The following is a 23,808-nucleotide window of genomic DNA, read 5'->3' on the forward strand; positions in this document are numbered from 1 at the left end:
ATGCAGCAGCTTCCCATTTCCTTTTGTTATTTTTGTTTCGTGTTGGATATACCCGATTTTGGCAGTCAACTTCCAGGCCTTTGGCAGTCGACCATTGTTTATTTGTAGATGGAAGAGAATGAATATAATATATACCCCATTTTGGAAGTTGCACCAGTCTCCCTTGTCATGTGAGCCGATTATGAGTCTGCAGGTACTGATGCAGAGGCGTTTAATAAGATTCCAGGCAACAATTGAGAATAAACCCCCAAGGCGGAAGATAACCCAGTAGCCAGCCACCGGATGATGCAATTCTAATATAATAATACACAAGGTTTATAACTCTACGTCTAGGTAGGATGAATTGTCTCTTCAGCGCCAATCAAGACCAATCTTCCGAGCCACTTGCTCAGCAACACCAAGGAAAGCCTCCCGCCTCGCACTGCGCTCATCACTCTCCTCAGCAACAACAGTCGGCATCCCACGATCAGCATCCTCGCATACCCGAGCATCAAGAGGGATATCACCAAGGAAGTCGACTCCAAGCCGCTTGCACTCAGCCACGACACCGTGATTATCACCGTGGGCGTGGTGGTGGCTATCTCCGTGCGAGAATATACGAGTCTGAGTCCCGCATTGTGGACACGCGAAATAAGCCATGTTACGCACCATTCCGAGAACGGGCACTTCCATTCGCTGGAACATCCCGATGCCGCGGACGGCGTCGCGGAGTGCGATGTCTTGGGGGGTTGATACGATCACTGCCCCGTCGATGATGACTTCTTGGTTGATTGTGAGTTGGACGTCGCCGGTTCCGGGGGGTAGGTCGAGAATTAGGACGTCCAGTGGACCCCATGATACTGAGTGAAGGAGTTGGTGCATGGCTTTGGTTACCATTAGTCCGCGCCATGAGATTGGGGTTGTGTCCATGGGTAGTTCGCCTGTTGTACTGTCGGCTTGTGTTTGGGGGAGGAGGTAGCCCATTGACATTGATTTCAGGCCATAGTTGGTTAGAGGGACGAGGCAGTTGTCTGACAATGTTCATAAGCATATTGATTATCGCTGCAATGGCGATAAGCTTAGAAAAGGAGACTCACTTTCGTCGAGGCGAGGCTCGCCGGAGAGGTTTAGGAGGGTGGGGATAGAAGGACCGAAGATATCAGTGTCAAGAATTCCTGTCTTGATACCACGGCGTGCAAATGATAGTGCGAGATTGACTGGTAAGATCTCTTTAGCGATTGTTCGTTCCACTTGCGCTCACAGGTCTTATGCTGTGGCTACCTGGGTTAGGGCATGGATAGGTATGCAGAATATCAACATACCCGCTATTGTTGACTTGCCAACTCCTCCCTTCGCAGAAGAGACGGCAACAACTTTCTTGACATCTCGAATCTTGCGCTTTTCGGGCATCCCTCGGCGCGAACGGAAAGTTGGGGGGTACCAGAGCGTGGAAGTCCCTGTTAAAAAGTCAGTCGATGTAGGCAAAGATAGCCATTTTCGCAATGAATGATTCTTAGAAACAATCACTGAGCCAGGAGGAGCTCCAGAATGTAGAGTAACAACTAACCAAAGGATTGTCATGCTGAAGAGGTCGACAGGTGGAAAAAAGCCTCGTGCCCCTAGCAATGGCACCAGATGGAGAAGCCAACATACTAATAGGCCAAATGAGGCAGATGAGAAGGAAATATGGAAAGCTAAATAATCCGTGAGCAACAGAAGTAGTTCAAGAAGATGCAGTGCAGGATATCCACTGCGATACTGCTGGTATAAAGGCCGACCGCCTGTCTAGCTGAACCTCCCACGCCGTACACCGCCCACGTGAATATATACCGCCCACGGGCGCTAAACCTAGATAGGAGTAATAATCCGTTATCCGGAAAAACCACAAAAAAAAAGTTGCTCGTCAACCTCTTCTTTCCCCATACCAAACACCATGGGCAAACCACGCGCAGCTCGTTCCCTCGCTGATCAGCTGGCTGATTTTGAAGATCCAACTCCTAAAGGTATGCATGATACATCTACAGATTCTCTTAGGTATCGGACACTCAATGCTTACTTGGCGCATAGACTTTGACCCCGAGGATATCGATAATGGCCAACAATCAAGCGATGATGAAGATGAAGATAAAGAAGAAGTGAATGCTGGCAGAGAGCATTATCAGACTGTTGGGTATGTAAAAATAGGTGTATTTGGTGTCAACAACTCGCTAATAATCAAACAGGAAAGCGAAGCTCCGCAAAGATGATCCCCTCCCCCTGGGGAAACAATATGAGGGTGCCCGGGTCAGCCGGGCGGCGCTAGGCGCCGAAAGTGAGGATGACGAAGACTCAGAAGCCTTGTCCGTGTCCGAAGAATCCGATGATGCCCTGGCCCTGGAGGGCTCAGACGAGGACACTGAGGGAGATGACGATGATGAAGATGACCATAGTGAAGAGGATGGTGAGAGTGACGAGGAGGAGGACGATGAGGATAGCGAGGATCATGGCGAGGAGGTAGTCGACAAACGCCCCAGGAGTCGCCCAGAAGTCCGACATGGCGACACAAGCGGACCGTCTGGTGACCGCGACGAGATTCGGAAACTAATGGCGACGGATCAGAAAACTATCGCCGCGACAATCTCCTCGGCAGCCAAGGCCGATGCTACGAAGGGAAAGGCTGTCAAGCAACAACGTACCACTTTTGATGCGCTCCTTAACGCGCGGATGAAGCTGCAGAGTGGATTGACGTCTATCAACGGTATTGCTGCTGTTTTGGGTTCGAAGAACGAAGCAGACGGAGAGAACGCGATGAATGACGAAGAGGAAGTTGTGGATGAGGAAGCAATTAAGTCGGCAGAGTCGGCAGCACTTGCGTTATGGTCGACTCTCGAAGGCTTACGTACCGCCCTGGCCGATGCTACCGCCAAAGAAGGCAGCAAAAAGCGCAAGAGACCCTCCCCCGCCTCGCCTACTACTAGCTCTGCCTCCCTCTGGGAACGCATGGCTGAATTGGAGTCTGAGTCTATTTCCCACCGTCGTTCCATTCTCGACAAGTGGTCCTCGAAAGTCCGTGGCACTTCTGCATCCCTCCCCAACGCCAGAGGCAAACTGCTCGGTTCTTCCTCCGGTCGCCAACAGACCATTACAGCCGTCCTCGACGCTCAAGTCGCCACAGAGATTGGAGAACGATCCTCCAAGCGTTCGCGCACTTCTGAACAAGAACCTCTCTACGATGATGGAGCTTTCTACCAATCCCTTTTGCGCGATCTCGTTGAGCAGCGCATGTCCTCATCCGATTCCATGACCAGTGGCTTCGACAACCTGCACCAGCTGCCTTCACGCCTGCCCATTCACCCCATCACCGGTATGCGCAACGATAAGGTCAAGCGAGACATTGATACCCGTGCTTCCAAGGGCCGCAAGATGAAGTACAATGTGCATGAAAAGCTTCAGAACTTCATGGCCCCTGATGACCGTGGTTCCTGGTCTACACGTGCCCGAGATGAGTTCTTTGCTTCTCTGCTCGGCAAATCGGCCAGTGGTTTGCTCGGTGAAGGCGATGAGGGTGCCAGCGATGAAGAGGATGAGATTGATCGGGAGGAAGGTGGCTTGAAACTGTTCCGGAACTAAGCCTTCTACAAAATTCTTGTACAAATAGTGGATACGGCCATAAAATCAAAAGGCGAACCCTCGGTGCATTATTATTATACAAAGCTCCCCTTCCGCAGTCTATATAAAGTGTACTGCGGTTTGTACCCTGTGTACAAGGGAATCCAAGGCTCTGTCCAAACTGATCCCAATTGAACTTGGCAAATCATTTCTTCTCTCGGGGTGTATACGGCGGTAGTTGTAACTCATCCATTCCTGTAGTTCCGGTGGTCCCCCACGCCGCTGATGTTGCTGATGTTGATGTTCCCTGGTGCCATTCGAACTTTGTCGTTCGTGGTAACCCTAACATCGTCTCCCGCACCGCTTGTTGCAATCGATGCTGTCGCTCCACCTCTTCCTCTGGTGATAGAAATTGAGGTTTGCCATCTTGGCCTATAATCACGGCGCCGCTCACGTCATTGTAAGAAGGTGGGGGTGCGCAATATGGAGGTGGAGATATGTTTTCTTTTGTGGTAGGGAAATTGGAGCTCATGGGTGTATAGCAGAACTTCCATCCGAAATTTGAGAAATCAGATTTCCATAGACTTCTTGGGACCAGCCCGAGGATCGTATTCATGTTTGCGAGAATCGAAGTGAAATAAGTCACGCGCGTTCAGGGCCGAGGCAATGGGGATCCGCTTTTACTAGCGTATTGAATTTGCGGGGGTGAGGATATGAAGATCAAGTGTATTCTTCTCTGTGTGAAAATAACATAGAAGAAAAAAAAAAGGGAAGTGCGCTGCTTTAAATGAAAAAAGGGAGTGGAGTGCGACTACGTACGACGTAGATCCCCTGAGATTGTGATCTTCCCCTTGATCCCTTCTACGCAGCGGTATATACCCGGAGTGATGCCAATTTTCGTAACTCATCGGGTATTTTCACCAACTTTCTCATTCCTCCATAGTTTTATTGTTTTACCACTCAAGTTTCATCCTCTTGCCACTGCCCGCGCAATGTGTCGATGAGGGGATTCATATTCCAACCAGTCCTTGCATGCATGGCTTGCAATAATGACTCGGCTGCCCTTTGATCGAGGGGATGTCGAAGGACCCAACCCCCTGTCTAGTTAGTTGAAATACTTGAATAACCTTGTGGTAACTCACAGGCGACTAGACTATGACGTGCAGTAAACAAGGTGTTCTCCGCTTTCGTGTTGGACTGTGCCAATCCCATGATCATAAGCAGATGGTGGCGTACATTCTTCTAAAATTCATTGTGAGCACCGACCGAAAGAGTTAGTGGTTCAACAAACCTCCACTGTTCGGGAATGTCGCAAACTCTCATAGGTGGAGGAGGCCCGTGAAGGATCGGAAAGCGCCAAAACAATCTTGGCAATATGGTAGTATTGAATGCCAATAACTGTCCAATTTGAGTCAATGTCAGTCTCGAGACTACTATATACACATGTTATGGGGAGTTACCATGCACGGGTAGCAGCATCCACATGGTAGGGAGTCGTTGATCGGGCCCGGGCCCTTGTGGGACTGATCTAACCGGGTCGAAGGTATGCGGTTTGGTGGAATACCACTCTTCGATCTCGTGGTCTGTGCCATGTGCTATAGTGGAATTGGTAAAAGCACCCTGGAGAACATTAGCAAGCAAAAAGACCATTCTGCTGGACCATGCAAAGTCATCATTTCTTTGAAAGACATCTGAGTAGTGAAAGCTTTGTAGGTTAGTTCGCAAAGGCCGTTGACTGGTTAGTGAGATATAGATATCCTGCCGCAAACAAAGCCAAGCAGCAGCTTCCCCCAGGCCACCCGAAGAGCCAAACGTGGACACTGTATTCAGGATATGAGTTGTGCCAATGAGATGGAATTGATTGTCCTCCCCTGGAATGTGTGAGCATTTATTTGCTACTTGTCCACATTGATGACTGACCATCCATTTCCTCATGTTGACGGAGTATAGCGACTGCAGCTAGTATATCTTCGGTGATGTGCTCGTGAGGCTCAGAAAGGGCTGGAATAAGCAGTTGAACACAACAATTATGGTACTGCAGTGCCTCTGTTACATCGCTATTGTCCTGTCGGTCAAGATGGCGCGAGGAAAATGCAAAAATTGCATAGCGTAAGACAGGCTCTTTCAATGCCCGAGCTGACACCTCTGTTTCAAAATGGCGTTGGGGGTCTGTGATATCAGCCTGTTCTAATCAGTGGCTGCAGATGGGTAGGTCATCAGGGGGATACGCACCCAGAGCGCCATATTCTCCACGAAATTTCTCAACAATATGGCTTCCCTTTCACTCAGCGGTTGCGAAGGCTTGGAAGATGTTCTTGATTCAATTGATCTTGAAGACAATGATAGAACAGATGGCGACAAGTTTTCTGTAGGAGCTGGGAATTGGGCCAAGGCGTCTTCCTTCGTCCCATTAGCTGCATATGGTAGTCCGCTCAAGCTACCAAGCTCTTCTATCAGCCCAACTGGCGAGCTATAGTCAGGGCCGTTGGTAAAATCCGGCTGGCCATGAATAATCGAGTACAAGCTAGCGATCTCGGGTGTTTCGTCATGGAAGCGCACTAGAACTTATGGTTAGATTTGGATAGTAGCAAATCATTAGTTCGCGCCTACCTTTGCCACGCAGTTGGGGCCAGCAGCTTTTATCTGAGAAGGCAATCTCAGCTTCTTTGGGTAATGAGAGACCATTGCGAAACCGGACATTGGTTCTGTCACAATCCACACTGGCTTGTTGACAGTGCTCGCAACCCAGGACATTGATATCGCCTACATTGCTTGATCAGTATACCCCATTATTTCCAAGTTGACAATTCTTACATTTTAGGTGTCGGACTGTGCGATTGTCTGTGTTTCAGCTCTGTACGTCGATCCCTACCCCACGGGGACTTACCACGACATCGTTGGCTGCACAAGTCAGAGTCAATTAGCAGAGATCTTCATATATCGTTGAATATTTACCCACCAGCCAGCTACCAGGCGGGTTTTTCTTGGAGACATCTCTTTTCAAGGTGGGATGTTTGTAAAGAGGAAATTCTTTCCGTCTCCCCCCACGGGGCTGTATGCATGACCCACCATCATGATAATAGAGATATCTGCAAAACGGGTGGACTTGGCATTATATAGCTAGGCAAAACACAAAGAAAAGAATCGCATAACTGGAAGAATCGTCTAAATGAACAACCAATGCGGGTGGAACAACCCAATCTTCCCCTTTCATCGCATCCAGCAATTCTTTCCGTTCACCTTAACAACTTTCTACTTCGGGAACTTTTACCTTGAGATAAAATTAACAGCAATATACTGATCAAGATGCAGATGAAGGAGCTTTTTTCTCAGCTATTTAAACCACCTCGAAGACCCAGGAAATTGAGGGTTCAGAAAGACAATTATCCCCAACTCTCCTATTCCTTCCAGCACTATGGCAGTTCAAAAACTACAAGTTGGCATGGCCGGCCTTGGTCGAGTCGGCAAACTCCATGCTATCAACTTCCTGCAGAAGACACCCCGTGCAGAGCTTGTTGCGGCATTCACTCCAGACCCTGCTGAGATTACCTGGGGGAGAGTGAACTTGGAACCCCACGGTGTGACTCTGTACACCGACTACAATGAAATGCTCAAGCATCCCGGTCTCCAAGCCGTTGCCATTGGTACGGCCACCTCCGTGCACGCGGAGGAGACAATCAAGGCCATCGAGCAAGACCTGCACGTTCTCTGCGAGAAGCCCTTATCTACCGATGTCGAAGTGGTATGGGTCTCTCCCTGTTGGAAATTACACGACGAATGCTGATGAATATATTTTTCAAGTGCAGAGCAGTGGTTCAGGCTGCTAAGAAGAAGCCCCATCTGAAGGTGATGTGTGGCTTCTCCAGACGCTTCGACGAGTCGTACCGTGATGCCCACGCCAAGATGGAGCAAGGTCTCATCGGACGGCCTGCCATTATCCGCAGCCAGACTTGTGACAAGTTTGATCCCTCGGGCTTCTATGTCGAATATGCAGCTTGGTCCGGCGGCGTGTTTGTCGACATGTCCGTGCATGACATTGATCTCAGCCTGTGGTTCTTTGGGGATGAAATCATGCCCAAGAGCATCTCTGCCCATGGTATCACCGCAGTTCAACCCGAGCTGAAGAAGTACAACGATTATGATAATGCTGTGGGTATTGTGGAGTTCTGGAATGGCAAGATTGCTTACTATTACTGCTCGCGTATGATGGCCGCCGGCCAGGAGGACACCACTGAGATTATTGGCACCGAGGGCAAGTTGACCGTGAATGGAAACCCCCAACGGAACTTTGTCAACTTATTCCACAACGGTGGCATTACTCGCGAAATTCCTCACAATTTCATGGGTCGGTTCAGCCCTGCCTTTGTCCAGGAGGCTAACGACTTCACCGCGGCCTGCTTGGACAACACGCCGCTGCCTATGAAGTTGAGCAATGCTGTCAAGGCCGTCGAGATTGGTTCTTACCTCCAGGAGGCACTGGTGTCTGGGAAGCAGATTCATTTCGATGAGATTGGGCGACGAATTCAGAAGGCCCAGTTGTAGATACATATACAAATGAAGATAGAGATGAATTTGATGAAGTTCTAGTTCGAAATGAGAGACTTTTCTCGTTCTGCTAAATCTAGGCTTAAATATTAACCAGGAGACCATGAGAAAATGCATGACATGTGTACCATTGTAGCTTGTAGTAAAAGAACCCTAAACGAAAAAGCTCCTGTACAAGTCATTGATTGTGAAGAATTAGCTCTTTCGACCATCCTATTGCTATTTGCATCAAATCCCCGACAAATTGCACATATGCCAGTAATTAGGAAGCAGGCCAGCATGGATGATAAATTATAAAATGGCATTCCTCTCCGTTTTGGCCATGGCTATTTCCACGCCCTTTATCATAAAACAACGCACAGACACGCCTCGGGGGGGGCCGATTTTGGAAAGTACCTAGGTAGAAGACGCGATCCAAATGAGTACTGAGTCAGCACAAGCCATACACATTGCATACTGTTTATTTAAGTACTTGGTATTCTCCATCAATCCTTCATGACCCAAATTCACTTCCACCTATTAGAAAAATAGCTTGAACTCACCGATCTATCTTCATGGGCAAATCCAAATTCCGCCTTGAAGATCTTCCGTTGGAAAAAAGACTTGGAGTCACTCTGTACAATAGAGATGATGAACGATTACGATCGATCTGTCAATGTTGAAAACCCTCGTTCAGCACATCTGAATGGAGATACGGCGGTTTTTTCCGATCTTACTGCACGGATGCTTCATGCAGGAGTGGATAACAGCAGCAAGCGTTCCGTTAATCTTGTTGATTACATCGAGTGGGATTCGAAGGAGTACAATACATATAACCACTTCAACATCACTGAGGATATGGGAATCGACGATCATAGCTGCGGTGCGCCTGAGCCCTTGGCCAGGTTCTGGCCACTTCTGTATTCGCCTCTGCCGTCAGACCTTCCACCGGTCAATAAAGACAACCTGATTCTATCGGCCGCATATAGAGGTGACATGGATCGATATGTACGTCTACGACGCCCACAAATGATTGAACAAGAATTTCACGCTATCATTTTGGGGATATACAATCACCCCCTTTGGGCGCGATGGTGGAGCACACAGGTGCCGGAGGTCGCCGTGAAAAGTGAGGACGTATCCCTAAGGCGCGCAATCAATGCTCGACGCATCATCAGTGACGATATTACTTGTATCACACCAAGTACCCCGGAATTGCTGGTACCTCGCAGAATCTGGTGGCCTAGTGTTGCTTCTCCAGTGACCTACGTGCGTCTCGCGCAGAAAAGGCCTGATATGCTCGAGTCTTGTCTACGAGCATGTATTGTCGCTGATTATGAAGATGCGTGGGATGAACTTCTGACTGGGTCATCCGATGGGCCGGATGATTCCAAAGTCACTCGGCTTTCCGAAGTCATCAGATCGCAGATCTATGCCGAGGCTAAAGATTCACCCAATCCGCACTACCTCCACGACATAAATTTGCTTGGAGCAGCGAGGGTGGAAAAGCTTGAAGCCGATATGTACCACATGGATGATATGCGTACTGCGAGATGGATGTATTCACCGCGCTCGACCGCCCAGAGAGTTGTAATCAAAAACAAGCCCTTCGCGTTGACAACGGGTGAGAGGGGCTCGGATGGAATTCCGAGAGAGCCGAGTAATCTGGGATTTACAATTTTTGGCATGGATGCAATTGGCTTGGGTAATAAGATCTGGGAGCAGGAAAGTTTCATTGAGGTCGAGGATATGTACAGCATCCTTGATGCCAGAGACCTTTCAAGATAGTTTCAAGATAGTACAAGAAATATAGTTCACCTGGAGCGAAGGCTTGAATGTGAGAATCAATTGTGTATTGAGTATTCGGATCCCACCGCAAAGTCTAGTATATTAGCGCCAAAATTTGATCGAATAATATCAATCAGAGGCACGGTTGAGTCAATCCTGGCGTTGGGGGCTCTACATAACTTAGGGTGGAAGGAAATGGATTTCATTGATTCTGCCTATGGACCGTTGAAATGAGCTTATATAGCGTGGTCTCCACTCCCCCGAGTTTCTAACTCCGGGATATATTTGGCCCACAATTCTCATAAGTGACGAATGAGTGAAATGTTGTGATCATCCTGATATACTACTAGAGAGACTGGCCCCCGGGGCGGAGAACCCGCACCACTTTGTACGTACGGAGTACTCCTTGTGATGTACGGAGTATATGTTTTTTTTTTTAAATTTACTTTTGAAACAATTAATTCCAGCAGGTCAAGTGAGATTACTCTTTTTGGAGTTTGGGAGGACATTTTGTGCCGTTCAGTTGTCCCCGTCCAGAGTACTCCGTACTCCGTAGATCCTCCGTATACGGTGCGTGGCTAATTGTGTTTCCTGGGTCCTGAGATCAATAATGGGGATCTCTGCGCTTAAATTGCCGCCGCGCATGATATCACCATTGATAATATCAATGATTGGAATAAGAAGACCTGGGGGTGGCAAGGATGTGGGAACCTCCCTCCAAATGGTAAGCCACAGTTTCCCTGAGGTCAAATGCCGACTCTCTGGGCCTATCAGACCTGAAACCTCATACTAATTATGATAGGCCACATCATATGCATTACTAAAGGTGAACCACCTATGCCTGCAAACGTTCCGAACGCCGTCTGTGGGCCGCAGGTGATTGGAACTAAGAGACCGTCCTGACCCCTGTAGAAGAGGCGACGAATATGATCACAAATTTCGATGTAGTTAACATTGGGCGCTGCAGCCGAAGGATTATCGAGCTACTCAACGGGAACTCTACTTTGGGTAGTCGGGGATGTTTAGCTTGTTGCTTGGTAGAATCCTATATGCGAGTCATTCGTCTTATTTGTAACTGCACTTCCTCGAGCAGTGATAAGGCGTGCAGAAGGATCGGGGCTGCAGATCAGCCGTCGAATATTCGACATGCTGGGCTATTGACTCGTGTTTGCGAACAAGAACGGTGGGCCTTAGATTTTCAGTTATGCTGAGATGGGGAATGATTTTCAGATCCACGACACGAGTGCTTTAGGAATGCAGGGTGGAGGGGGTGATGTGATGTAGCCCTCTAAGCATCGAGGCCGTCGCGCTGTGATATCTATGTATTTGAATATGTTGAGATGCAGGATCCCGTTATTATGCACGATATATTACAACGCCGATTTTCGATACCAGATTGTCAATCAGGATATGCAGGATATGCAGGTTACCACTCAAATCACTGCTTACATCCATAATCCCATTTCCCCTGGAATTTCCGGTGTCTTGCATAAGGGAACCGAAACACTCATAAGGTTGTGGTTAATCCGGGCAATAGTACAGAGACAATGTGCCTACTCTGTATATGTGTGCTATCGTAGCAAGTTGGAGCGTCCCCCCGGGTCATGTTGATACCAATATAGAGCAACGACAATCCCTGAGGATCGAGTCGAGCCCTTGAGAATTACCCTCTCCCTAAGTCTGTATTGTGTTCCCTTGGTTTTTCCGCAAGGCCCTCCGGCCAGTATGGCACTTGGAAGACCATCCTGCCCTCTCGCTCATTGCTCTTACCTAAGCGGGATTTATGACACTCCCCATCGGTTCGCCATCTGTTGTGCCTGAAGTCCATCTCTTACAAAAGGATTCGGGCTTGGTTACTGACAGTGCTGTTGCTTACTTTTCTCAGGGCGGTTTCATAAAAATGACAGGCTACTTCGACATCTGCACTCCTCGCCTCTCGATTTGGTTGACGATTGAACTCTCCGCTTCTTGCGCCATATTTCGCAGTCGCCTTAACAAGCCCTACACCATAGACAAGACCATCTTGCCTTGCCGAATTCGGCAATCAACTACCTACAATTGCATCAGTTCAATCATCAAGATAATGATGGCCTATCTCAAGATGGCTATATATATGCCCTGCAGGCTGCATGGCACGTTCCAGCTCGCCTTCGGCTTCGCCATTGCTGGTTTTATTTCCACCATTTATCAAAATTTATAAGCTGCGGTCAACCCTCGAGAAGAATAACACAGGAGCACAAGCCCAAGATAATCGGAATCATGAACCTGGTGTTTGTATGATATTGATATTACTATTTGAAATCATATCTTAGCTGAAGACAGCCCTAGTGAAATACTCTAGTTAGTTATCTAGTTTGTATCTAATTCTAATTTAGTACTTTTCCTCTAGAAATACTAAAAACACTGGCTTGATATACTTAACATATTGATTCCATCATCTCGTTCTAGATCATATTTCAAGAGCATAAAATTTACTCCTATGCCCTCATAAAAGCGGCGCTATACAGTAAAGCCCCGTTAAGTACTATGGGGGTTCCCCACAATATGACGCAGGGAGATCGGCAAGGGGTTATTTCTATCTTCAGCTTCACACTATACTTCCCTCCAGGGCTTGGATATTGATATCTGCTAAACTGTTCATATTGCCACATATACGCCCGGTGCGCTTGGTCACGTACTTCAATCTCCAACGCATGGACTAACCTCAGCCATGCGATTTAATCTAAGCTCACTAGAACTGAGCTCCCTCTATGCATTGCTTTCCGTTTATTCGGGCGAGTCGAGTACTGTAACTCATCACCCTGTTCTCCCGCCATCCAACCCGCTAGCGGTGCGCAACCTGTATCTATCGGTATGGATGCCCAGCGACCGAGTACAGCAGCTCCCATATGCTGAACCTCAATTCTGGACCGGCAAGGAGCTGGGCTGGTCTGTGATTGTCCGTGTAGATGGTCAGGCATAGAGTCTGATGGGCGTGCCGGACGCGGACTCGAGCAATATACGCCCTGCGACAGTGCATCGTGCCGAGTTTACTGCGACACATTCAATATTTGATCTCACAGCTGGCCGCGTGACAATCACGGTGCATTCCTTGTCGCCTGTGTCGCCCTCGAACTATGTTCGGCAGCCGCTTCCTTTTAGTGGGCTACAGGGAATATAGTCGATTGTTTGTTGAATTGACTAAAAATAACGGTAATTTAACTGTACATGTGTCTGGATCGCGAGGTCAAGACATCCAGATTTATTTGGACATCGATGCCAGGTGGACTGGTCAAGAAAGCCGATTACAGGGCGACTTTGAAGAAAAAGACGGCCTGGCAATTTACTCGCTCACCGTGAAAGACGCGCCGCTGTATGCCAAGGCAAGCAACATGGCCCTTACGGGCTCAACAATCCTCGCCTCTCAATTTTCTAGCTTCACTCAATTGTCCGCCCTTTCGGGAAGCCCCAAGGAGGTACGAGGTCAATTCGTCGAGGACGGTGAACTATCTGGCGCGGGCAGTACCTGGGGCGAAGGAAGTGTTGTCGTATTGGCTCACAATCTTGGTAAAGTCACTGGTGGGCTTTCTGTGAACTTCGTGGTCGGGTACGAGAGAGAAGCCGCCATCAACTATCTGGGAGAAACGTACACAGGTTTCTATCGTGCAGAGTATCCCACCAAATCGAGTGCCCTCTCATTCTTCTTGGGTAACTACAACAGCGCATTGCTGGAGTCATTGAAACTGGATCAGGAGCTGGTCGCCATATCTGTCACCACTGCGGGTCCCAAGTACGCGGATATCATAGCTCTCTCGACCCGACAAGCATAGAGGCATCGACTGGGTTATTCCCACTGACTCTCTCGATATCAGTGAGGTGTTGGCTTTTATCAAGTAGCTTTCTAGAAATGGAAATATCAACACCATCGATGTGACCATGCCCGTCTTCCCAATTTACTATGTCATGGACCCGGATTACATCCGACTGTTGCTGGGGCCTGTGATGAAGTACCTTGCTGCTGGTCGCTGGCATTTGCTATACCCATGATCTTGGAACTCATTATCCTAATGCCATCGGTCACGATGACCAGGAAGCAGAGCCAATGCCCATCGAGGAGTGCGGAAATCTTCTTGTCTTAGCTGCTGCATATGTTCGAGCCACTGGCGATACCGACTGGACTTCGCAGCACATGGAGGTTTTCCAGAAGTATACAGATTACTTAGTAGACAAAAGTGTTGATATTGCCAATCAGTTATCATCGAATGATGTCGCTGGACCTCTCGCCAACGAGACAAATCTGGCAATCAAGGCTGCAGTTGGCCTCAAGGCGTTTGGAGAGACGAGTGGGGACGGGTTCTACTCCCGTATTGGCGAGCAGCATGCAAATATCTTCTTCCAGCAGGGCCTAGGAACAGGCAGAGATCAGACACATTTCGTTCTGGACTATCCTAACTGGCCAGATACTTGGAAGACCCCGTACAATCTCTTCCCTGAGGTATTGCTAGGTCTGGAGACATTTTACGACGCTGCCTATCGGATGGGAGATAGCTTTTCACATCTGTTCGTGGCGAATATGGCGTCCCTCTCGATAATCGCTAGGACTGGGCTAAATCAGATTGGAATACGTTCCTGGCTGGCACCTTTGAGGCTGGCACCAGAGACGAGTTTGTCGATGACCTATGGTCCTTCATGACCAACGGAAAACACAACTGGCCTTTCTCTGATCGGTATGTTGCGACTTCTGCGCATGGAAATGAGCCGGGGGTTCCTATCTTATGTCGGACCCTTCCAACTGTTGGGGGACATTTTGCGTTGTTGGCACTCAAAGGCCCTCGATCCATTCACTCTTTGTCATTTCGAGGTAAAACAGTGTCAGAGTCTGTCAGGCAAAACTTGGATATGCGGCAATATCTCGTTGGGAATCATATCGAAGACTTCGATACCCGTCGTTGGTCTGACAATAAGCATGTCATGTCATCATCAGCGGTATCTAGTTGGATAACTACCTAGCTGATAGTCGAGGCACCTTGAGACGTATTGCCTATAGATCATATGACAATTCCTACCCCGAATAATCAGGCAAGAAGGGTCTGTCTCACTTGCAATGTTAGACTATAATGACCTATATCTCGGGTTAGAGTGAATAAAAATACAAAAATCTCATCTCCTAGCAGCAGGTGAGAGTAATCCAATGTAGTCAATTCAATCAGATCAGTCAATTTAATGAATTTAATTAGTTGCCTGCATGAATAGTGAATAGAAATGTTGTTTGTACTGCCTGAGGTACCTTCCAGGGGCGGCTTACCTAATCTTCATGTCACGGCTGCTGCTTCATCGATGAGAAAGTGAATCTTCGACATCTTTTTCCCCCTCGACACAACTTCATCCTTTTCTTTCCTTTCTTTCCCTTCTTTCTCTCTTCCTTCATCTTCACCCATACCCCCACTTCCTCCCATCCACACTCACATTCAACAACTTCATGGCTTCTGTAGGTGGCTCCCTAACCTTACCTCCCCTCGCATCTGCGCATTTGCCCCCAGCTTCTAATCGCGCCGAATGCCATATTTTTGAGTTCTCGAAGAGCTTGGCTAATATTATCATTTCCTTCTTATTTATAGCCGCGCCCCAACTTCGGTGCTCAAGGCTACCCTATCTCAAATGGTGCGGCTGCGGGCCCTGTCCCCGGTGCCACGCCGCTCCTCCCCAACAATGGCCGTGTGATTCAGAGCGGTCCGACACGAATCTTGTGCATTGCAGACGTCCGAGGTGATTACATTCTGGCCGTGGTTCTCTTGGCAAAGTGACACAGTATTAATTGGACCCGTAAAATAGGCAACTTGAAGTCTCTTAACGAGCTTGCGAAGCAGGCCCGCGCCGACCACATCATTCATACAGGTGACTTTGGTTTCTACGATGATACTTCCCTCGAGCGAATTGCAGACAAGTGAGTATTCTTCCCAAGCTTTCCGGGGCGTGTTTGCTGCCCAACACATTCGCCTCACCAGGCACCAAAATATACTGGACAGCATCAGCTAACCCCGGATCTACGAACAGGACATTGAAGCATGTCGCACAATACTCCCCCTCCTCCCCGAGAACGTGAAACGATCCATCGCACAGGTATCTCCCCAGCAGTCAATTAAGCAGCGCTTCCCGCCCGACCAACTGCCCCTCTCTGAGCTCTCTATGCTTCTCGACAAGCGCATCACCCTTGACGTCCCAGTTTACACAGTTTGGGGTGCCTGTGAAGATGTGCGCGTGTTGGAGAAGTTCCGCTCAGGTGAGTACAAGGTAGACAAGCTTCACATTATCGACGAGGCCAACTCGCGCCTTCTCGATATCGGCGGTGTGAAGCTCCGTCTGCTGGGTCTGGGAGGTGCTGTTGTGATGCATAAGCTTTTCGACAATGGTGAAGGAAAGACGACTATTGCCGGCGGCCAAGGTACCATGTGGACAACGCTTTTGCAGATGGGTGAACTTATTGACACCGCCAACCGTGTCTACGACCCCTCCGAGACTCGTGTATTCGTCACCCACGCCTCGCCTGCCCGCGAAGGCATGCTGAACCAGCTATCAGTTACACTGAAGGCCGACTTTTCCATTTCGGCTGGTCTCCATTTCCGCTACGGCTCCTCGTACAACGAGTTCTCCGTGAACCCGTCTTTGGACCACTATCGCGGCAAGCTTGCTGCCTCCAAGGCATCATTCAACGATGTCTGGGAGACCGTCAAAACCGAGGTTGAGGCAGCCATCTCCTCCAATGATGGCCAAAAGACTCTGCTAGAGAATGCCCTGGATGTTGTTAACAAGATGCCTTCCATTGCCAATGGTGGTAATCCATTCGGTGGCCCTGTTGCCGCTGGTAATGCTGCTGGACAGGTCGACGAGAGTGCGTTCAAGAATATGTGGAACTTTAACTTGGCGGATGCCGCATTCGGATATCTCGTTCTGGAGGTTGAAGCTGGACGCATCGCGACGGAGATGCGGGCTCAAGGATTCAACTTCGCCCACCGCACTGGCAAACCCCAGGCAGGTGGTGCTCCTCAACCTGTCTCCAGCGGTCTCCCAGCAACCACTGCCTCGCCCGCCCCGACTGGCGCTGCCCGAACCCCCGTCGTGGCTCCTCAGTTCGGCCAAGCCCCTCCCGCGCGTGCACCCATTCCTCAAGGCCAGAAGGGCCCAAGAGCCTCCCCTGTCCCCGTGATTCCCAAGTCCGTTAGCCCGCAGCCAGCTGTTGCCGCCTCTGCTCAACCCGCCGGGGAAGAAAAGGTCGCAGCTGCCGACACTAACGGCACCGCCCCCCACGAAAAGCCAAGTGAATCACCTACGCCTCGGGGCGAAAAGAAGCCCGCGAATGCTCTTTTCGTCACAAGCGCCGAAAGCGAACAGGCTGTCCGTGACCTCATCGCTGAGGAGGACAGATCAAAGATTACCAAGATCGATAAGCTCGGCAAATACAACCACGTTGTGACATTCTCGGGTGCCGAAGAGGCTAAGGCGGCTATGGACCACCTGCCTATTGAGCTGAAAAAGCCTGGCCCCACTCCCCATGGTCAGCAACGTAAGCCCAACTTCAAGTTCTTCGAGGACCGTGGCCCCCGTGCTGCTGTCGGTAATGCCGGAACTTGGCAGTCCAGCACCCGGGGTGGCATCACTACCGCCCCGCGTGGCTACCAGAGCGCCAGTGACAGCGATGGCAGCCGCCGTGGTGGGTTCGGTGGTCGTGGCCGCGGCGGCCGTGGCACTGGCGAGCGTGGTCGTGGTGGCCGTGGAGGAGGTCGTGGTGGCTTTAAGAGCGGCCCAAATGACACTCCTGCCCCCTCGGGTGACAAGCCCGTCGCATCTGGTGACGCCTAAACGGTGACATTGAAAATTTCTATGTCTCATATTTTTTCCCCGGCCATCGACATTGCCTCGATCTTACCCGCCTGAAACTCTAATCCTCTTGTGTCTCTTTATCTCATCCCATTTGCGAATCCTTTTTTTTTTGCTTTTTTTGAATTTGATAGCGCTCAATCTTTATGTTCTTTGTTCTCAAGTCTAGTCAGAAAGACAGGACATGAACGCGAATTGCAGCGTTGATCTGGACTCCGAAGTTGAGTCCTTGAGGTCCAGACAGTGTTTCTTTTTTTGTTGAGGGAAGAGTGGGATGCAGAAAACATCTGAAGAAAAAAAACCAAGAAAAAAAAAACCAGAATACACCCTTTCACCTCGTTTCTCTTTGTACTTTAGTTTTATGTCCGTGGACCACATCGATACCCTTACAGCTTTGTTTTGGAGTCTGTAGATCTAGCTCCGTACTGTACAAGCCTTTCTACCGTATCCCGATCTCCAATATTACCCTGTAAATTTATATTAGCAAGCACAGTAAAAACTGTCTCATTGAAAGAGCTAAGAATACAAAACCTGAACAGGACTTAGATGCGCTGCACTTCCCAGAGTACACGCGACATATCTTCCAACAAACTCACCGGGATCTATAAATCATGCTCCTGGGGTATGGTTGGCGACAGAACAAGTCATCACACCATTGGGGTATAGCGGCTTTGTCGTAAGGATACGGGGTCTAGAATATCTTTGGGGTCTGGCGACTGATCGACATGATAGTCCCGCGCTTGACTTCTGCCTTCGAGTTTGCAAGCCATCATGCGGCATCGGCTTGTAGCTTTTGAAAGGATTCTGACACACCAACTTCAACCACGATAGTCCGCCATTTTGGATCATGTCCTGGGATAGGTGCTTGAGGTAGCATCGAATGGTCGGGTTCGAATACTGATTGCCCTGAACGCGTGCAGCTCTGAACCCCTGGATCGAATGTTTATGCAACCCCATACTGATTCACCAATCAGTCATTTCGGTCTGTAGGAGATCCACAGCCAGTTCATGCACTGGATCCCCCCGATGGGCTCAAAGGTATCCTCAGGCAATGCATTGAAACACTCTGCGTCTTGGGAGTCGGAGTCTGGCATGTCTGAATATCCGCAGCAACGGGAGATTTTCTGGTAAGGAAACAACCTAGTAGAGGTCAACCTTGGAAGGCACCTTGGTTCATCAAAGGTTATGCAAAAGTCATTTACACAAAGTCTCTAGAAAATATATAAACGACATCGGATAGCGAGAAAGGAGTCGACAGAGTAGAGATCCATTAACAGATTGTGTACAAAAAAAGAAAAAAGTACGCAAAGTAGAGCCTTCCCGTCCCAGTTCAAGGAAAGTAGTATATCAAGTTCGCCATATTCCCTTTCCGTACAATAGGCACTGAGCCATCCATCTCGTATTTCCTAAAATCTCATGGCCAGTGTGAGACAAGCTCCCCCATTCGCCAAGCTCAATGATGCGGATCAAAACAAGCATGAAACAATAAAATGGCAAATACTGTTGCAAAACCAAAAAAAGGAGGATAAATAGGCAATTGTGGGAGAGAGAGAAAGAAAAAAGGAATGTGTTTGTGCTCCTAAAATGGGAGACAGATAGATTGCCAACTATGGGCATTGACCGTTTTCAAAATCAAATATCCGCTGAGTTGGATGTTATTTCTCCGCCATGAGTTTTTTTCTTTTATCCTGTGTTGTATTCATGACGCCGAGCAGGATTCCTCCTATAAATGACAATCGATGATGGGTATGCGTAGAAATCAAAAGAGCGCAAGTATCAGGTGTTGGTCCGTGAATCGTGAATTAAGGCCCGAGTATGAGTTGGAGGGCGGTGGGCATACTGGAACCAAGCTACTTGGCTCGTCCCATAATGTCGTCAACGTCATTCTGGTTCACGACTACACCACTCTCAGAACATCGTGCCTTGGTGCGAAGCTCGGAGCAGAGGTTGTCAACATCGATCTCGCCGTTGCGGAATCTTTCCATAGATTGAAGACGATCCCTAGAGGAAAAAAAAACAAGGTCAGTAATCTGGAATATAAATTGGTGAGTAATTATATGAGCATGGACATACCAGATCTTCGTGCAAGAGAGCATCTGTGAGTGGTTTTCGCCTGGAACAACCTCGTCTTCCTCGAGCTTGCTATCAATCTGCGCAACGAGGTTCTTCTTGGGTGGAGCCACGCCAGTGGCCACCTCGGACAAGTTGTGGGATGGACTACCAAGGTCCGGCAGAGGGAATGCTTCATTGAAGAAAGAGCCGAAATCCTGAGACAGCACAGCATCCTGGGGCTCTCGCCAGTCACCAAAGAGCACTGGATCGAATTGGCCACCATTCTGATGGACCATCCAATCGATTCCAAGATCCTGAGAATCTTCGCCCTCCGCTTGGCCATCAATTGGGGTTGGCTGGCCGCTTGAAATACTGATAGATTTGGATCTGTTATCCCGGACCGCTGGGATGGGATTTTTGATGTTGCCGCATGCCATACCAAGCTGTGCACAGAAGGACTTTTCGCCATCGGTGGTGACATGTCCGCCGCACAAGTCACCTGGTCCCAGCTCGCGGTGCTGCCCATCTGGGGAGTTGAGACTTGGTTCTGGCGAGGTCCCGGTCGACGACGGCATCTGGCTCTGGTGCGAGTCGCACGAAGACGACGGAGAATTCTCCGAAGTAGAGTTGTCATTTGTGGAAGACTTGAAGCCAGAGTAGGGTGCTTTGGCGGAAGTGGCACTGCTAGGAGTTCCGTTATACATCGATTTGTTCGACTGGGCAAGAGAGTTGGACCGAGATGAAGGGCTGTTCAGACTGTCGCGACCCAAGACACCAGGTGCCTGAGGGATGTCATTGGACTTGGATTGGTCGTTCTTGTTGGCTTGTCCGTTGAAGAGATGACCACCAGGCAAATCGCCAAACTTGGGGAAATCGAAGAGGAACTCATTATTTTGGAGGCCATACGCACCCTTGGAATGGGCACTCGGAATGGAATTCGAGCTCAAAGCTGAGATGCCGTTTCCTGATCCCGAGGCCATCCAGGAAAGGCGCTTCCGGTACTCACGGAGCTCGACCTGCAACCGCTCAACCTGGGCACGCAGCAAGCCATTCTCCTGGTTTGTCATGTCGGATGTCTTCTGCAGCTTTTCCACCGAATCCTCCAGATCCTTCAAGTGCTTCTCCTTGCGTTCGCGGAAGGCTCGCTGGGCAGCCCGGTTTTGGGCCTTGCGCTTCTGCTCAATACGTCAGTTCACGACTCTAGTCCCAGCAACTTCCGCGTGCATCAAGAGTGGCATACCGTAGTAGGCTCTGAAGTCAGTGGCTTCCTACCAGGCTTCTTGGCCTCGCTTTCCCTACGCTTCTTTCCAGTCTCCTCTCCGTCAACATCCGACTTTCCGTCGAGGGACTTTCGCTTCTCGCCAATATCATAGTCATAGTCAACCGATCCCGGTAGGTCACCGATCAAGTCGGCGGAACCGGGGAAATCAAAGTCAACCTCCGGGGTAAAATCCAAGAAAGGACTTTCGTCATCCCCAAACCCGAAATTGTTGGCATGGGGATTGTCGAACCCACCCGAGGGAGGGCCACTGAGACCATTTGAGGAATTTTCGTCGGGGCTCTGAGAGGACTGGACTTGAGGAGAGCCACTTTGAGGCTTCCGGCCAGGGTTGTTGGAAGATAGAGCGGCGAGCAGGAGATCTTGTTGGTTTGGGGAAAGGTAAAGACCTTGCTGATATCGTTGATCGTAATCACCCATTGTGGCGGGTTACTTCCAATGGATAGAAGGGGTGAAAGATGAGAGAAGGGTGATAATGGAAATTGAATGGATTTCAATAGAGGTCCAGCCGGGCTCCCGCCCGTAACAGATTTGATGGATACCGTAAAACGAGGAGAGTTGGAGGATGATTCAATCCTCGCAATAAAGCTTCACAGCTCCGAATTTGTGAGTGAACAAAATTTCAAACCGATATGTGTTGATGAGTCGCAACTAAGAGCCGATAGTAGAATTCCCAGCTGTAGGGGGCGATATGGGGCGATAGGGGGGGGGGGGGGTGTGATATTGGATATGGAGGGGGAAAGAGGAAGAAGAGTTTCTAGTCTCTCGAGAGGGGCCTGAGGCGAGAATAGATTCCCCGCTAGTCAAATTGTGGTAGAAGTGTGGCTCAGGCAAACACTAGGCTATGATAAAATAAAAAAGCAACTAAAATATTATTGAAAGTTGCAGAATCCAAGAGAAATGATGAAAGAGAGAGTATGACTGGAGGACTGGATGACTGGAGGGGGGTGGGAATGGGCGATAGAGATAGGCGGTGAATTATTTACTGGATATGATTGGCTGTTGGAGTCTTTGCTTTGAAATCAGTTTTCTATTTTCTTCTCCACTTCGAGTAGCTTCTCTCAAGCCCTAAATTGCCCTTGCACTGATACCGGAATTCCGAGTACATACCTGAGTATACATTCTATCTGACTCATATATCTTGATCCTGGTGGCATAGGTATACGGAATACCACATGGAGTAAATCTGAAATTGTATTACTCTCCGAGTCCCGAGGTCTGGGCTCACAGATCTCCCTAATCCCCGGTCCGATATTTTCAGTATCAGACCATTTAATGACGTTGCCACTTCACAAAAACAGGGAATTTATTGGCTAAATAGTTGTACGCCATAGCTCCAAAGTACATGCAATGCAGACTTTAACGTCCATGGGTGCATATCCCCATATCGATCTGCGGAAAGTGGATTATCGGATTTGCTTATCGCAACCTTGTCTATGATGTATGCGATCTGATACTATACCTATTTACATATACGGAATAAATCATACAAGCTTAATATTCTTCTAAATTAAAGTCTTGACTACATGCCAAGGTTAGTACTGCATATCTATGTGGCGTAAAATAAAGCCCATCAAGGCGGACAAAAAGGCGGAAAGCAAATGCACGTGATCGGGGATGAATTTGCCATCAGATAATTATTTCTCCGCAATTCACCTTGTCACTCACTTCCAAAGCTTCACCGATACGCGTCAACCAGCTCAAGTCTCCTAATATCACTGTTTATCCTGTCACATCTGAATCAAACTCTCTCATCATGGCTGATCTCACTTCCTTGGAGACAGATTTGTCGGAATGCAATTCTCAGGTTAGTTCCCGCCAATTCCCAACCGGTAACCCACGCGCCATAACTAACTTGAATAGATTGAAACTGTCATGCTAGGCTTGGAGGTAGACCCTGATAATGCAGAACTAAACAGTCTCAAAGCCGAGCTCGAAGAATACATGGACGCCCTCAAAACTCAAATCGCTGAACTCAAGTCAATTGCGCCCAAACCAGCTTCCAAGGGTCGATTCAAGGATAATACTTCCAAGTCTACTGAGCATACAGAGGAGGCATCTGCTGTGACTACTCCCGAATCGTTCTCGGTGAACGACATCGTTCTCGCGCGCTGGGTCTCTGGCGATAAGGCTTTCTACCCGGCCAAAATTAACTCCATCACGGGCTCATCCACCAACCCAGTCTACCTTGTCACATTCAAGTCATATGCAACTGTGGAAACTTTGACAGCCAAGGATATCCGACCCATCTCTGGCACTGACTCGCGAAAGCGCAAGGCTGATGGAACACCAGGCAGTTCGGCATTTCCCTCGCCCGCTCCCCCTCACCCCGGTGTGATCTCCGCCGCGGCAGATATCAACCCCGCCCTGGCTACCCAGGCTCGCAACGAACCCCATAAGGACGGCGATGGACTGGCCCGCCCCACCAAGGTGCCCCGTAAGTTCAAGGCGCAGAAGGAGCTCGAAGAAGGAAAGAATAAGTGGAAGGATTTCGCTGCAAAGACCAAGGGCAAGGGCAAGGGTGCGTTTGGCAAAAAGGAGAGCATGTTCCGCACGGGTGAAGGCGTCAATGCACGAGGTATGCATTCTCTATCAATTATTCTTCTCTATGAACTATTCTCGAGTACATACTAATCGGTTTCATCTCTTAGTGGGATTTACAGGTTCCGGACAAACCATGCGGAAGGATCCGACCCGAACCCGCCACGTTTACCAAAAGACCGACGAAGACGGCTATTAGGTTG

At 49.0% G+C, this 23,808-nt stretch overlaps 11 protein-coding genes across 11 annotated transcripts; 7 read left to right on the forward strand and 4 right to left on the reverse strand.

The window, feature by feature from the left end:
- Nucleotides 1-351: 351 nt before the first annotated feature.
- On the reverse strand, nt 352-1,389 carry N7517_007830 (Mrp/NBP35 family ATP-binding protein; the record flags this gene model as incomplete). The annotated part of the gene is made up of 3 exons (XM_056725560.1): nt 352-1,010; nt 1,077-1,229; nt 1,302-1,389. The coding sequence occupies 3 exons, from the start codon at nt 1,387-1,389 to the stop codon at nt 352-354; spliced, it is 900 nt and encodes a 299-aa protein (XP_056581810.1).
- Nucleotides 1,390-1,912: 523 nt separating this feature from the next.
- N7517_007831 (AATF family protein) lies at nt 1,913-3,588 on the forward strand (the record flags this gene model as incomplete). Its single annotated transcript, XM_056725561.1, has 3 exons — nt 1,913-1,982; nt 2,047-2,149; nt 2,202-3,588. The coding sequence occupies 3 exons, from the start codon at nt 1,913-1,915 to the stop codon at nt 3,586-3,588; spliced, it is 1,560 nt and encodes a 519-aa protein (XP_056581811.1).
- A 184-nt stretch (nt 3,589-3,772) lies between these two features.
- Nucleotides 3,773-4,183, reverse strand: N7517_007832 (uncharacterized protein; the record flags this gene model as incomplete). Its single annotated transcript, XM_056725562.1, has 1 exon — nt 3,773-4,183. One exon carries the CDS (start codon nt 4,181-4,183, stop codon nt 3,773-3,775), a length of 411 nt encoding a protein of 136 aa, XP_056581812.1.
- A 344-nt stretch (nt 4,184-4,527) lies between these two features.
- On the reverse strand, nt 4,528-6,561 carry N7517_007833 (uncharacterized protein; the record flags this gene model as incomplete). Its single annotated transcript, XM_056725563.1, has 10 exons — nt 4,528-4,664; nt 4,710-4,809; nt 4,859-4,965; nt 5,028-5,438; nt 5,488-5,749; nt 5,800-6,125; nt 6,178-6,330; nt 6,382-6,408; nt 6,455-6,468; nt 6,527-6,561. 10 exons carry the CDS (start codon nt 6,559-6,561, stop codon nt 4,528-4,530), a joined length of 1,572 nt encoding a protein of 523 aa, XP_056581813.1.
- Nucleotides 6,562-6,982: 421 nt separating this feature from the next.
- On the forward strand, nt 6,983-8,109 carry N7517_007834 (putative NAD binding Rossmann fold oxidoreductase; the record flags this gene model as incomplete). The annotated part of the gene is made up of 2 exons (XM_056725564.1): nt 6,983-7,309; nt 7,369-8,109. The coding sequence occupies 2 exons, from the start codon at nt 6,983-6,985 to the stop codon at nt 8,107-8,109; spliced, it is 1,068 nt and encodes a 355-aa protein (XP_056581814.1).
- Nucleotides 8,110-8,739: 630 nt separating this feature from the next.
- N7517_007835 (uncharacterized protein) lies at nt 8,740-9,879 on the forward strand (the record flags this gene model as incomplete). The annotated part of the gene is made up of 1 exon (XM_056725565.1): nt 8,740-9,879. The coding sequence occupies one exon, from the start codon at nt 8,740-8,742 to the stop codon at nt 9,877-9,879; it is 1,140 nt and encodes a 379-aa protein (XP_056581815.1).
- Nucleotides 9,880-12,589: 2,710 nt separating this feature from the next.
- Nucleotides 12,590-12,841, forward strand: N7517_007836 (uncharacterized protein; the record flags this gene model as incomplete). The annotated part of the gene is made up of 1 exon (XM_056725566.1): nt 12,590-12,841. The coding sequence occupies one exon, from the start codon at nt 12,590-12,592 to the stop codon at nt 12,839-12,841; it is 252 nt and encodes an 83-aa protein (XP_056581816.1).
- Nucleotides 12,842-12,847: 6 nt separating this feature from the next.
- N7517_007837 (uncharacterized protein) lies at nt 12,848-14,868 on the forward strand (the record flags this gene model as incomplete). Its single annotated transcript, XM_056725567.1, has 5 exons — nt 12,848-13,019; nt 13,105-13,648; nt 13,764-13,844; nt 13,867-14,422; nt 14,458-14,868. The coding sequence occupies 5 exons, from the start codon at nt 12,848-12,850 to the stop codon at nt 14,866-14,868; spliced, it is 1,764 nt and encodes a 587-aa protein (XP_056581817.1).
- A 469-nt stretch (nt 14,869-15,337) lies between these two features.
- Nucleotides 15,338-17,715, forward strand: N7517_007838 (uncharacterized protein; the record flags this gene model as incomplete). Its single annotated transcript, XM_056725568.1, is given in 5 exon segments — nt 15,338-15,346; nt 15,477-15,624; nt 15,691-15,802; nt 15,821-15,833; nt 15,913-17,715. The coding sequence occupies 5 exon segments, from the start codon at nt 15,338-15,340 to the stop codon at nt 17,713-17,715; spliced, it is 2,085 nt and encodes a 694-aa protein (XP_056581818.1).
- A 1,868-nt stretch (nt 17,716-19,583) lies between these two features.
- Nucleotides 19,584-21,484, reverse strand: yap1 (putative bZIP transcription factor AP-1/Yap1; the record flags this gene model as incomplete). The annotated part of the gene is made up of 3 exons (XM_056725569.1): nt 19,584-19,734; nt 19,807-20,960; nt 21,026-21,484. The coding sequence occupies 3 exons, from the start codon at nt 21,482-21,484 to the stop codon at nt 19,584-19,586; spliced, it is 1,764 nt and encodes a 587-aa protein (XP_056581819.1).
- Nucleotides 21,485-22,820: 1,336 nt separating this feature from the next.
- N7517_007840 (tudor domain-containing protein) lies at nt 22,821-23,804 on the forward strand (the record flags this gene model as incomplete). The annotated part of the gene is made up of 3 exons (XM_056725570.1): nt 22,821-22,871; nt 22,928-23,642; nt 23,716-23,804. The coding sequence occupies 3 exons, from the start codon at nt 22,821-22,823 to the stop codon at nt 23,802-23,804; spliced, it is 855 nt and encodes a 284-aa protein (XP_056581820.1).
- Between the last annotated feature and the right edge of the window lie 4 nt (nt 23,805-23,808).

This window comes from Penicillium concentricum, assembly GCF_028827145.1.
Source record: "Penicillium concentricum strain IBT 3081 chromosome Unknown utg000002l_segment0_segment0, whole genome shotgun sequence".
Classification (NCBI taxonomy): Eukaryota; Fungi; Ascomycota; class Eurotiomycetes; order Eurotiales; family Aspergillaceae; genus Penicillium; species Penicillium concentricum.